At 31.9% G+C, this 14,529-nt stretch overlaps 2 protein-coding genes across 5 annotated transcripts in view; one reads left to right on the forward strand and one right to left on the reverse strand.

Annotated features, from left to right (window-relative positions):
- Window positions 1-146: 146 nt before the first annotated feature.
- Window positions 147-14,529, forward strand: part of LOC126840003 (uncharacterized) — a 59,633-nt gene continuing 45,250 nt past the window's right edge. Inside the window, exon 1 of one of the 2 annotated variants that reach the window (XM_050575482.1) lies at window positions 147-449. Coding sequence is in view for 1 of the 2 variants with exons in the window: in XM_050575481.1 (XP_050431438.1) it covers window positions 6,568-6,616 (49 nt within the window). In the remaining variant the exon portion in view is untranslated. Of the gene's footprint in view, window positions 450-6,360; window positions 6,617-14,529 lie in introns of those variants that run through there. The other variant, XM_050575481.1, reaches the window with a different exon arrangement.
- Window positions 3,370-14,529, reverse strand: part of LOC126840004 (acyl-protein thioesterase 2-like) — a 29,752-nt gene continuing 18,592 nt past the window's right edge. Inside the window, exons 1-7 of one of the 3 annotated variants that reach the window (XM_050575484.1) lie at window positions 9,391-9,766; window positions 6,342-6,430; window positions 6,238-6,269; window positions 5,080-5,145; window positions 4,216-4,513; window positions 3,704-3,868; window positions 3,370-3,642 (exon numbers count right to left, since the gene is read on the reverse strand). In XM_050575484.1, the coding sequence (XP_050431441.1) occupies window positions 3,598-3,642; window positions 3,704-3,868; window positions 4,216-4,513; window positions 5,080-5,145; window positions 6,238-6,269; window positions 6,342-6,430; window positions 9,391-9,412 (717 nt within the window). In that variant the 5' untranslated portion in view covers window positions 9,413-9,766 and the 3' untranslated portion in view covers window positions 3,370-3,597. Of the gene's footprint in view, window positions 3,643-3,703; window positions 3,869-4,215; window positions 4,514-5,079; window positions 5,146-6,237; window positions 6,270-6,341; window positions 6,431-6,523; window positions 6,552-9,390; window positions 9,767-14,529 lie in introns of those variants that run through there. The other 2 variants (XM_050575485.1, XM_050575483.1) reach the window with 2 other exon arrangements.

Raw genomic sequence — 14,529 nt, forward strand, 5'->3', positions numbered from 1 at the left:
ACTACAACCTGTGAACAACAAATTTCTTAATGTGCTAAACGGTTCAGCCGATATAATATAAATAGCCGACTTGACCCCGGCTTGTTTTCTTACATAGCCGTACCGGTTTTTGAAAATTAGTGTTTGCCATTATGTGTGGCCTAGACGTTGTTGTACTATAATAACTGCAGTTATACAACAAACGATGATCATTATTATTATTCGGCTTGGACGGCATAGCGTGCGATGATAATATATATATATATATATATTTTTCGTATAATAACTGTGGTTAATCGTTAATCAACCGTCGGGTGTCGGGACGACCGGGTTTTTAGTTGTGAAATCCTTCGCGATGGCCGATAAATCCCGGACGAGTAAAATAATAATATTATTACAAAAAACCGGAGAATAAAAAAAACACTTCCGAACACCAAAAATCGGTTCCGCCGCTCCACGGGTAGTAATAAGTAAGTATAAGCAGTACAAACCGACCAATCCGCATTTTTTCCCATCCGCATGGACACTTCTTGTAGGTATTATAAATAACACCTGATAATAGTGTTCGAACACAATAATAATTATGTACCTATATGAAGATGATGGTGATGATTTAGCGTCGTTAATCCTAGACCGCGACCGTGTCGACCGCCGACAACAATATGTTTCTCTGTGATAATATATAGGAATAGGAGAAAATTAATATTACATGGGTAATGTCTAAACAAAAAAAAAACTTCAGTAATTTTCTTCGATCAACCGAAAAACATTTAACCGCGGATATGTTTCGGTAAATCTGTTAGCTGCTATCTCTTATCTCTTATCATTCATCTGTTATCGCTTATCACGTTTATGTTATATCCATTGATATTTATACTAATACTAGATAGCCGTCTTTTTCATAATCACCCTGAAATTAGTTTAAGCCGCCGCCATATGTAATGTAGACACGACAACGGGTAAAATTAAAATGTCTAAAGGCATAAGGTAATTCGTAGACCTAGTAAAAGGTCTATGGGTAATTTATACAAGATGATAAAGCCTAATATTGATAACGTTTGTTTACCAAATTGTGCCTACACTGCATACGGCCTCAGCTTCACTGATAATTCGAAGACGGTATATCTATGGTTATATCTTATCACTTGTCTCTTATCTCTTATCGTTTATATCTTGTCTCTTATCACTAATGTCTCAGCGTGACGCGAAAATAGCGCCATGAGTTTTATCGCCATACCATATTTGTATTGTTTTAATAGGTATTTAATTAGGTATTCGTTTTGCAATAACAAATGTAAATAAAAAATGTATTTTCTATTTGTAAGTACACCCATATGATTTTATCAAAAGAAAAAAGCCAGCACAGTGGGACGGAGCACTTGTTTTCGGACACCTGTTGTCTGTTGATTCACTCTACCATAGCAACCTAGTGTTTGACTAAAAATGTATGGGAAAATTGTATACCATGTTATAGCCCCTTCCTAGATCTACCTCGGGTTTAATTTTCAGACCTAAAGATTTGAAACTTTGCTCGAAATTTAGAAACAAAGTAAAAGTTTCCACCCCTTCCAGGGAAAAAGGGTTAATGATCTTTTTAGTGGTTTGTCAACGTTTAACGGTAGTACCACCATATCTGAAGAATATTCCATACTGTCCGTGCTGCGACTAACGTATGGGGTCCACCCGAGGTGACTAATGACAATTATAACCTGTCTGGTACATTATAATGATTAACTAAACCTATATTTCATCCGTTTGCACTACACGAAAATTATAAACTTGTCGACTTACCGCCAGGGTGTCGTCTTGTGTGTATGTGTTGTTTGCTTTTCCATACTTGTCTGATTAATTATTGTTTTATTTCCTATCACTTGGTTACTTTTTATTTTTTTTATTTTATAAATAAACGTGTACACCGTAAGTCGAGTCAGAGTTATTTTCTTATAAATGCAAACAAGATGTCACTTCCAGTGGTGTTTTTTTTTCTTATACAATGACATTAATCCGGTATGTTGGCAATTATTCACCGGCAAGTGTTATAATATGTTTTTCCAATAGCATTTGAAAAATTACAAAGGTAATTAATAACACCGCTCAAGTAACACCGTGCAAAATAGTTGATCGTTTTTCCTGATTGCGCAAAAAATATTGTACAAAATATGTAAACTTTTGAATTATTATTTTTTTTTTAAACGTTTATCTCTTGCCGGTATTACTTGCTGTGGAGATTGTCGTTAAGTTCAAATAAATCCAAACGGCCAGTTACATTATTCAAATCACGAGTATACTCTTTTTCTTATTCAGGGCACAGAGGATGGACATGATTTAAGTAAACCCATGATTTCATCATATTAGGGTTAATAATTCTCAACAGTTCAACTGAATCTTCTACCGGTAGGAACAGTTAAGTGATGTGTGTGACTGTGTTTGTCAACGCCCATACAACAAGATGAGTGCACATGCAATCCTGTTTCTCGCATTACCGATTGGCTTCACACCAGACCGGACAAAAATATGCGCTATTGCGGTCTATTGAGGTTACAAAATCCAGTCATGATAACTCATACTGCGATGCTAATCGCTGTCGTATAAACAGATTTTTTCGTTTAATTAAAAAAAAAAAAATATATATATATATAGAGATTGTAATTTATCGAGACCACAGGAAATGATCAAACTCATCAACCGACTTGTCCTGTCCATTGGTGTCGTTATTAATCATTTCTAGACTCTAGCGTGTAATCTGACGGACCTGTTTATTAAACGATACCATATTATCATACAAAAATCGATTATGAAGTTTTATACTAAACAACATATTTTTCACTACCGTTGGTTCAGAAAAACCATTTCGAGTTATTTCGGTTTTTGAGTATCGGCAAGACGTCTAGAAGCGATCCGTGTACGGAGGAAACTTAAGGTTTAAAAGAAATCGTCAACTTAGCCAACTCAGAAGGTTAGGTTAGGTAGGGAATGGAAGGTCTAGAAAAGGTCTTAGACTGGCATTTGTCTACATTTGGATGCAACTCGACGGAATTAAGACCAGCTCATCAAACCCACGCTGTAACAGTAAACAGTCGGATAATCTCCATGTCTTCAGCAAAGGCGAGGAGATGTTTAAGGTTCGGGAAGACTTTTTTATGCCATTGAGGAATAGTCCAAATACTTAAGTGGAGAGATGTCCACCTTGAAGAATTCCAGAAGTGACAGACCAGACCTTTGACTTACACCTATGGATTTTTACATATTGGAGCCTATCAGACAGATATGATTCGAACCCTGATTAAAATTAACTGATACTTATTAAAATTACTCTACCATGTGTTTGTTATTAATACAATGCAATTAAGTGCACTATAGTTGACACAATTGCAATAAGTCGGAGTCAAGTATAATGGTCGAATTTTAAACAGTATATTTATTTTAAGTACTCACATGTATTATAAATATAGCATATTATTCTTTAATATTCGTATACCTAATACTTAGTAGTAGTCGTCTCAGATATTAATCAATAATAATAATAATAATAATAAATTTAATTGTTTAACACATACGGAAGTTTACATAATGTTTGCAAAACGTATTACTCTATAAATGCATTGATGGATGGATTCTCTATGGTAGAATTTTGTCAATGAAAGTCTTGATATCTTGAAGCTCCTAAAACGGAAATGCCCAATGTAAGACTCATAGTGTACGACAAAATGTTTATATAGTTTACTTTTTCGTTGACTTCGTGCTTTAATCCTTCGTAGACATTGAACACGTACTTAGGGTTCAGGTCGGACATAACGTCAGATGTTATCTGTCCCCATCTGAAAGGAATGACCGGGTCGTCCGTCCCGTGACAGTGCAATGTTGGAGTGTTTTCGTTACTAGAAGCCGCCTAAAATGACAAAAATGTAAAATAATATATTTTATCAGAACGAGTTTCATTGTTGTTTGCCAGCAATTAACTGCACAACAAAGTTCAAGAGGATTGGGAAAGGATCCATTCGCTATAGGGAAAGGTCCGGGAATCAATCTCATTATTCGCCATTTGCCATACAAATGGAGTCGGCCAGCCAAATCCGCTTATTTCTGTATATTTTCATTTAACACATCCACCCACTACTAATTAGGTCTACCTATTTCTGATCTCTGCCACTTGTTTTACTATTTAGCTTTTCTCACTTCTTTCAACATGCCCAGACCGTCTCAATCAATTTTCCGAAAATCTTCAGAGTAACTCACGTCGGGAAAAGTTTTGTTCATGGGGATCCAACTGGACATGATGAAGATTCCGCCAAAGCGTTTTGGGTAGTTAAGGGCAGAGTACACAGCCAAAGCGCCGCCCTGAGAGAACCCTCCTATGATGACTTTGCTAGCAGGCACCCTGCTAGTAGACAGCTCCTGGTCGATGATTCCATGGAGGTTGTCCATTGCACGCAAGATGCTCGATTCGTCTTCGGGCGTGTGTTCGTCCAGATGGTGAATGTCGAACCAGGCTGCGGTCGGGAAACCCTTGTTTAACGTCAACGGTAACTTTTTCCTGTGAGAAAAAGCAAGTATTAACCGCAAATGAAATGGATACATATTGGGTGAGTCTAGGAGTTGTGCATCAATTGTTGGGAGAAAATGAGAGAGAATAGGTTGAGATGGTTCGGTCGTGTCTTGAAGAGAGACGAGGCAGAGGCAGTGAGAGTGGAACACCGAACAAAAGATGCGCAGACGGAATAGAGAGTGCTATGATGATGGCTTTAAAAAACGTTACGCCAAAGATACTGCAAAAGGCACTGATCAAATAGTAAAAATACCAAGAAATAATAATCATGACCGTGTAAAAAATATAATTTTGTAACTTTTTTAGCTTTTAATGAATATTTCGCACGAAAAATGTCCAACACTAAATTTTACATAAAAAGGAAACGATTTATATTCTGTCAATCTCCAAGTTGTCCCTTCGCGTTACATTCTCCCCGAAATCTCCATCACAAATATACCGTTGAATAAATTGTAAACGTCTTTCAAAAACAGATGCGTCCGCCGTTTTCAATATTTTCATAATTCCATCACTGTCGGTTACACTTGTTTTAGATAATAAAATGTTGTACTCACGCGTTTGGGCAAATCACTTTGACGTTGGGTTTCGTTAGTTTCGACAGTATCTTCGACCATTTCTCGCTGGAATATAAATACTTATTATTATTATTTACTTTGTTGATTTATTTGAATTGGTTATTGAAATGAAAAAAAAAGTGTTGTCTATGTGTCACATCTTGTGGACGCTTCATTTACAATTTTATCTTAAACTATGCGAGATAAAACGTTGATTCTAAGCTCATCAAAAAAAGGTTTCATCGAGAAGATACAAATAAATTATTTAAGTTTTTTACAATTAAAAGGACTGGCAATTTTAGCTAAATTTGTCATTAGCCGAGCAGGTATCTGAACCGATGAACGGGTTCTGTTTTTGTGGTCTTATCAGAATCACCTTGACACTGTAGAAGTGCAGTGAAGAGTTTGAGAACTTAAGATCTAATATATGTATAGTTCATTCACTGCAGTTATTCAAAATTGTATATTATAAAAACTCATCCGCACTCCCCTCAAATTTTTTAAAAATGAATTGCCCAACAGTGAAATATTACTAATAAGAGTTTGTCCGGACAAAGTGGAAACGAACAAACATCTTTTAATTTCTACGTTATAACATTGCACGCTGTCCTTCAACCTTAGCTGTTATCATTACATCACAATGGAGTACAGATTAAGGTATAATTCGACGCCATTGAACCTGTTAGTTGTATGACTTTGAAGGTATTATTGCTTTATAGTCATTTTTTTAATTTTTATTTTTTTGCTGATAATATTCTGAATTCGTGTATTTTTCATTCCACGTACATGTGCTTTTTTTATCATAAAATATAACCTATCCTACAGCGATCATCGATTGCGCAATGTTATTAGATTTTTAGTATTATGTTTATAGCCACATTCGATACGGTAATGATGTTATGTTGTTATTTGTGTACGGCGACCTTCTCTCTCTGGCTGTTTAATATTAAACAATTGGTTTAACAAAAAAAATCAGTACCGTAAATATTTTAGTCTTATTTCAATTTTAAGCGGTGTCGTCGGGGCAAAGGTCAGGCCAAAGGGCAAAGGCACGATTCTCGCCGGCTTAATTTCAAGTACAGTTTAACATGTTAAGTAGGTGGTACATGCCACAATAATATTGTAGGTACTGATTTATTTGTATTGTCTTGTACGTACCCAGTTTCGCCGAGACCGTGCATGAAAATGATCTAAAATCAAAAATATGTAATAGTTTTAACGAAAATATTGTAATATGTTTTCTCTATTTTCGCTGTACTTACGGTTGCCGTGTGTTTTCTAGTGGGCGCCACTACGAAAGCGTCTTCTGACATTCCGAAGAAATTGGAACTGCTGCCGCGAGAAAGTAAAACTATAAAACAAACCAAAATCAATGGCTAACCAAAAGTCGTACAAGTGAGGTTGTTTGCATTAATATTTTAATACGAAAAAAAAAAACACAAACGGTTTTTGCGCATTAAATGGACGCTTAAAAACTTGGACGGCTCAATGTCGAATGACCGTTCTAAGGCACACAATATCAGCGCTAACGTCTTGGGTATGTATTTCAATACAATATTACAATCACGCCAGTTGAGTTTATTATATTTTGTTGATTGCCAACGTTTTCTTATCTCGGCCATTATTACATATATATATACATATTGTTAGAGAACGCCGTTACTCGGAACGCACTTAATTTTTATTTATAAAGTATATATATTAAATTATTTATTGATGCGTAACCTAAATGTATCGTACGGATTGTTTTCTTAAAGGGCAAAAGTCCGTGGGGTGTCTACGACCTAACGAGCGGGCTTAAGTACAAAAGGCCCCATTGCTAAAACCATCGGTTACACGCGTGATTCGATTGAGAGGTTGAACGAAACACCCACAAAACGGTTTTGTCGAAGTTAGATCTGGCCTCAATCGATTCACTGGCTATATTTATCAATATTTAACATTTCTCATAAATCAATTTAAGTAAGTGCCCAACTAACAAATGAATTTGACTATCCTTATATCCTTAATAGGAATACCCTAATCTCTTATCTCCAACCGCTTATCTCTTATCTCTTATCTACAATCTTATATCTCTTATCAGATAATTATTTATCAGCCGCTAAATCGCGCAACGTATCCATGTCAAAACAAAATGCTACAAAATTTTTAGTGAGATGATAGACGTTTGACTTGGCTTTTATATAAGATAATTTACATACAGATCAAATTGTGTAACCTCAGAAAAAAAAACATCTTAAAAAAGCTTAACTTTCTCTGAAAACTATAAGAGACAGAGAGTCGATTCTAAGCTCATTGGAAGGAGCTGGTCGAGAAGATAGAAAATAAATTATTTAAGTTATTTACAACTAAAAAGACTGTCAATTTTAGCTAAAAATCAAAGAATTTTACGTAGTACATGACCGACCCTGACTTGGCGAGACTTTGTTGACGTTTTCGTTTTAACTAGAGCACATGACATTAATAAGTTTACTGCTAATTAGCACAATTACTTACAAAATAAATCTAGAAAAATATTTCATTAGACATGATAAACGATGAATCTTATACGAATATATTATTATTATAAGATATCAACATGATTCTGACAATGTCAATGATTGTCAAACGGTTATGGTCATCAATTATTGTTATGTGTTTGTTGATACTATATTTCGTTACCAAATTCATAAAGTAATTAATTGTGTAATGCTTATTATTATTTTCATTGACATTTTAATTTCGATAATTATATTTCTTTAACAATCAAATAACCTTGAAAGTCTTGATTTAACAACAACAATAGTTTATTAATTAAAAAAATAACTATCAACGTTTAAAGACATATATTACTTTTTTTATTTTTGTGACTAGCAGTTAATAAGTAGAGATGTCCCCTAATGTGTTATCATTCAGAATTATCTACTATCATTGCATAGATCTATCAGATTTTTTAAAAAATAAAAAAGTTTACCCATTCCGTGGAAAGGGTTGATGATTTTTCACTTTAACTCATCAAAAATATCCTTCACAAGTTTGCCGCCTTTTTTTGAAATTGAAAATTATGACAAAGGGTTAAGTTGTTTTTTGCTCGATTCCGAAGGGATAAACTTTGAGGTTAAGTGTTTTTTTTGCACTGTAAGTTTGAACAATTGTCTTGTAAGTATTTGTATGTTTGTGGGCGGCTCGCTTTGAACAAAAGTTATTTCTTTAATCGGTCGAGTATGATTTTTTTCCAACTTGTATAAACATTTTTTAACGTAGGTTCCCCAGCACGGTGTCCGTGAAATTTTCACTTTAACGATAATGGCAGTATTGAAAAATTAAACCGATCATTAACCCAAAGATGGGTTGGCCGCACAAATTAGTTTTATGTCAATATTAGCTCCGTAATCGTTTAAGAAGAAAAAATTTTTTAAAAAACTCAACCGCCTACTCCGCCCGGCTAAAAAAGTAAAGACTGTTATTAATAGGAGTTATTATATTATTATCATCATAATTATTATCATTAATTTTGGCGTTGGGTCGTGTGATTGATTTTAACGTTTAGTAAAATCTCCAAACTTGATTGATTTTTTTTTTTCAATTAAGCCGCTAATATTATAATAATATATTAGTTGCCAAGAACACAAATGTGTGTTGTTAAGAACTCTTCCGATAATTACTATGCTAGAAACATTTTTTTATAGTTATGATTTAGATAATAAAAAATAATTGGTTTCCTTTTGTTGTCGAATTATTTATACTTCGTTAGATAGTTTTTAAGTTGGCAAAAAACTAGTTTTATTCTTTAACAAACATTCGGTTGTAAGGAAAAACCAATTATTTGGTTTTAATGCGTAAAATATTTGTTGCCATTTTTTTACACTTAATTGCAACAATATGTAATTGATTTTTTTAAATTTAATTCATACCGAAATGGAATTTTTATTAAAAATGAGATAATAATAATTTTAAAAAAAACTCATCGCTAATATAAATACCGGAAGTAATTAAATTCCGGTATTATTAACTTATTAATAATTAATCAATAAGTTTTAATGACCTAACGAAGAAAAAAAACTAAGTAGTTGTTTATAATACTACAATAAATAACGTTAACCTGAGCAAATTAAATCGCTTAATGTTAATTGAATTCATACTCAAATCAAAGGCGATAAAATAGACGATTTTTATTAAAAAAAATCAATAAAAAAAAATCTCGGTTTACAATAATTATACTTAAATTTAATTAAAAATATCCCACTTGTAGTATGATCCACCCAGGAAAAAGACTATTCGGATTAAAATTAGTTTGATGAAAAATTGAAAGAAAAAAAAAAAACTACTTACGTTGTTTCGGAGCTTGTTCCATCGTTGTTTTTTTTTAGTATACTATTTTCAACCGTACGACACTTGACTATAAAAACACTTCCTCAGATTGTATACGGTCAAACGTTACAATTAGACGATTTATAGTGGAAAAATATGCTATAAAAAAAAAAATGAAATAATATGCCAGTAAATGAAATTTCAAACTTCGGATGATGTATTTTTTTTTTAATTCGAGGGTTGTAGACCACGAACACTGACGATTCTACCGATAGTGGCAGTCCTACAGTGGATAGCTGTTACAGATTGCAGTAAAGAAATTTTATCAAGATAAGACGTTCTGAAATTAATTGATTTCACCGTGTGCATTCGGTACAATACCGATTGTATACTGCACTACAGGACAGAGTAAAATGTTTATATAGTGTGGACCGTACTAAATAAATATATATATATATATATATATTTTATATGTTAAAATTCGCTAACGTTATCATACTAAATTTTTTTTTTTTAATTACTGTTTTATAATACCTTGTACAGCGAGGCGTATAGATTTTTCTGCAATCAAATTGCATTTGAGTTTTACCAATTTGTATTTTGCATTTACAATTAATATCCCACCAGACCATATTTTATAATATATAGTCAGCCGGTTTCACCAACATTTGTTAAGAATTTAACTTATTGTTAATTATATTAATTAACAACTAGTTAGTGCGAATTGGGTTTCGTCCAGATTTGTTAGCCTTAACACATTGGTAAAACGATTGTTAATTTAATCACCCAAAAACGGCTTGTTAAAAATATGTATTGTAGTACTTATATCTATATATTTATATTATTAGAGTTCAGAAATTGTTTCATAATTTTTGTTGACTGAGTATATTAGTAATATATAAAAATTAATTACACATTTGATGAGGAACTTCTTTATATTGAGTATTTGGAGAGCAATAGAAAAGACAACTTCGATAACCCTTTAAGCAGAAGTTGTTTTATGTAGGTAGATTAGGTAAAAAGGAATGGCACAGGCTTATATTTTAGGTTTAATATCATAATTTATTGTATTTGGTAATTTAGATATTATTATTATGTATTGCCTGTCCTAACAATGGAAATAATTCTTAACACTCCCTATCTTTTTTTAGTCCTTCAAAATAGAAAAAATCATTTTAATGACCTTGATGACAAACTATTTTTAGAAAGGTATAGACTATCTAAACAATGTGTTAAAACATTATATATTAATTATTTATGTAAACCGAAACGTTAAAAGAAAGTGAAACAAAATGCCAAATAATACCAAATTGACAAATTAAATAATACAATCACTTATCAGTTATCACATATCTTGATAACCAATGAGAACGTTGGAATCGAGGTAACCGCTTTGGTAACCCAATTAACGATTTGTTAACTTCACAAATAGAATTTAACAATAACAATGTTATGGTGAAACTTATTATATTTAACCATATGTTAAAATATTTAAATGAATCGTTAACTAACATTGTGTTATGAGTGTATTTAACAATAGTTGCTAAAACCGGCTGATAATATATTACTATAATAACTACAAATAAATAATATTATATGCGAAAGTATATAATTTAAACTAAACTGATTCAAATAAATATATTCAAGTAAAAAATGTTATCCCAGATTGTGCTTGCAATCCGCCCTTTGTTCAAACATTCAGTTAGAATTATTATTACTTAAACGTTTTTTGAGATTTGTACTTTGTGGGTAAGAACGTTTGGCAACAATGTGTAGATAATGTATGCATTAGTGTAAATTATTCTATTTTTTTTTTTTTTTATACATTGTTTGGTTTCTTACATTTTTAACCATGACCTATTTTTTATAAGTACAAGGCCTACGGTCGTATGGTTTGGATTATTTTTTTAATTGTTTCTGTTATAAACAAAAAGACTGTAAACAGTACACATAGGTTATTCCTTAAAGAGGTAATCTAAAAGTCTAATTTTCAGACTTTTGAATACAAAAAGCCGCTTTGAACTGCTTAAAAATATAAATAATTTCCAGGGTACTCCCTTTATACTCTAAATGGCTTAGTCAAACACACTTGGACCGTTTGAAACGTTTTTATTATTCCACAATAAAAAAAAATTTAGGTACGATGACTAATAGCGTAATTAATTGTTTTTATTATTTTGAAACAAATCCGACGAGGTAACGGTGACCTGTCGGCCTGCGATTTGGATAAGGCAATTATTATGAAGCACGTGGGCTTATGAGTCAGAATGCTATAATATATACCCAATGCGTATGAGTGTTTATATACATAGTATATAAAACATCTAAAAAAAAAAAATGTAATTAAAAACAAGATTCCTAAACGATTCCCGTTTGCGTTTTTCAAAATATCCATCAGAAAAAAAGTTACAAAGATTTAAAAAAAAAAAGTATAGTACCGAATATGACCAGTGAAACTTAAACACGAACAACATTAAAGTATAACATATAATGAATAACATTAGTCATAAAGTAGATTTCTCATAAAATGGGTGAATATTATTTTACATAACACACATCTGTGCCATTTAGTGGAAATATGTGTTTTTATGATATAAGACTTTAAAGTTGTGTAGTGAATGAACATTGAACTAGATCAGATAAAGTCATGGATGAAGATTTGCGCTGTGGGGGAGGATTAGTGCTATTCAAAAAAACCTATGTTTATTTTTTAATGAGATTTAAATAGGAGAAACAGGGTTATGGAGGTGAATTAATAGAGATAGGGAATTAGAGATAAATAGATTAGATTGATAGATAAATAGATAATAGATTAGAGATTTTAGATTCCAGGACATCTTGATATTAATACTGATATCATGTTACTTGTTATTTCAGAAGTTAAGACGTTCAAAATTAATCTTCAAAAAAAAAATATATACACTTTTAAAATGTTCTTAGTCACTTTTCCATAGGAATTCTACAAAATCAAAAATTGTTATTTTTACAAACGCTCTTTTTAATCTTATTAGCAAGACTTTGAAAATTAAGGCCAACTAACTGATACTTATAACTATTAACTGTTTAAATTTGAATAAAATACATATTTCTTTTATATTCGATTTGGCATCAGTTCGGAATGGTTCAAAGATGTCCATTATAAAACCTATGCGGTATTCACAACGAAGGATTTGTATTTTATTTTAATTATATATATATATATATATATATATATATTAATCCTATTACTACTTATATACATATTTTATGAATTAAAGACGTATTATTGCAATAGAAAGAATATTCTATCGCTCGGCGGTATAATGCACAAGAATATATTATTATTATTATTATTACTACTACTTGTGTACCTACACGGTAAACCTGTTTTTTAGATTAAAGAATACTTTTTATTACCTATAGTTATTTTTACCCGTCTACCGATTGGCATCGTTCGGGTGTGGTACAGTGTTCCACTGTTTAAAATAGAGGTACTTAATAATATTCCACATCCCAGTTTCTTCTATAAGTATAACTAACGATAAGTTCACTAATTTATTGCGGTTGGTGGCGAACGATATTATGATATTGTGTTTTTCAGATAAACTAAATACATAAGCTGTTTCAAAAATGTATCATATGTAGTTATTTTCCGGGTTACCTATAATTCCTCACAAGGTTTGTACGATTATTATTCACGGCAGGTAGGTCAACGGAGTAAGCTTTTTGATTTAGATTTAATCTCGCGCAATAGCGTTGGTTGAAATAATTTTTAGGCAAATAAGTTATAATTAATATTGCTAGTTTGTTAATTTTTTTTTTTATCTTAATTATGCGCAAAACTCTAGTAGGTTAATGATGTTTTCGATTGTTGATTTTATAAAAATTCCCATCCAAGTGTTTGTTGAATATGACTTATGATGAAACCACATTATACATGATAATATTTGTATGCATATAATTATTCACAGGACCCGGAAGTATATGATCTAAAATTAACCTATACAGGTGGTTTTATCCACCGTGAGCCACTCAATATCTCACTGGGATTAGTTAAGAATTTAATGTTGTGTCAATTTTCCACAAACTTTTATGCACATGATTTGAGTATGTTATGACTTATATAATGTCCCTGTTGAGCGTTGAATTGGCTCCTAAATAACAAGCGGTTCTCAAAATATTATACTTCATATGAAAGTTGGAAATGTATGTGACGCTCATGTTACCTATATAATGTTATATACATGTTGTGTTATATGTTATATACATCTAGCAATGGATTTAATTAAAATTTTTATCTAATCATTATTGCTCAGCTATTTTATTCACCGCATCCGATTATCTACAGTTTCCTAAATGAACTGTATTGTGTTCAGCCTTGCTACTATAATTATAATAATAATTGTAAGAAGCTCTAGTGTAGAAAGTCCACACAGACAAAATAATCCAGACTAAAAAGAATTCTCATTAAATTTAAATATATGACATACTGCGGTGAAATATTTAGATATCAGCACATACAAACATTAGCAACAAATCTATGAGTTATAATTTAATTTTAATACCCATAAGTGATGACCTACAGTAATGACTGTAATAAAATACCTATTCCATTTTTTAAAAATTATTTTTAGTCATATTTTTTAGTCTATAAAACTTTTTTTGCAAAATATAAGAAAATAATAATGTCATTTTGGTAACCAATGTATTTACGGATCAAATGTCGAGAGAGCCATTTTAAAAGTGACATCTTGGCAGCCAATTCGAAAGTAGGTACCTTTAAGAGTGAAAATATCGACTACCTGGGTTTGAGAGGCAATTCAGTATATTATAATCAATTTGCACCTTTTTAGTTAGTCTTCTTTCACGGTTTGTCTTGAAGTACCCATACAAGTCAAGCAACATGCAATTTTCAAAACGAGGGCATCGAAATAATATCTTCGGTTTCTTTTGATTTAGCCACGATTTTACTTTCTGCCAGGTTTGGTATACATATCAGCTCGATCACAAACGAATTGGGTCAACAATAATTAAATCATTAACGACTCAACAATGTAAAAAAAAAAAAAAACAATGTACCGCACAAATAGATATCTCGTTAAACTAGATATTATTATACATTTCTGGTTAATCGTGCATTTCTCTTCATTGTCAGCTTCGATTCCCATGGTCGTTAGGCAA

This window comes from Adelges cooleyi, unplaced genomic scaffold (genome assembly GCF_023614345.1).
Source record: "Adelges cooleyi isolate 19-005CV unplaced genomic scaffold, UGA_ACOO_1.1 ACOO_flye_CR_arks_rails_tigmint_CR_PRNA_33, whole genome shotgun sequence".
NCBI lineage: Eukaryota > Metazoa > Arthropoda > Insecta > Hemiptera > Adelgidae > Adelges > Adelges cooleyi.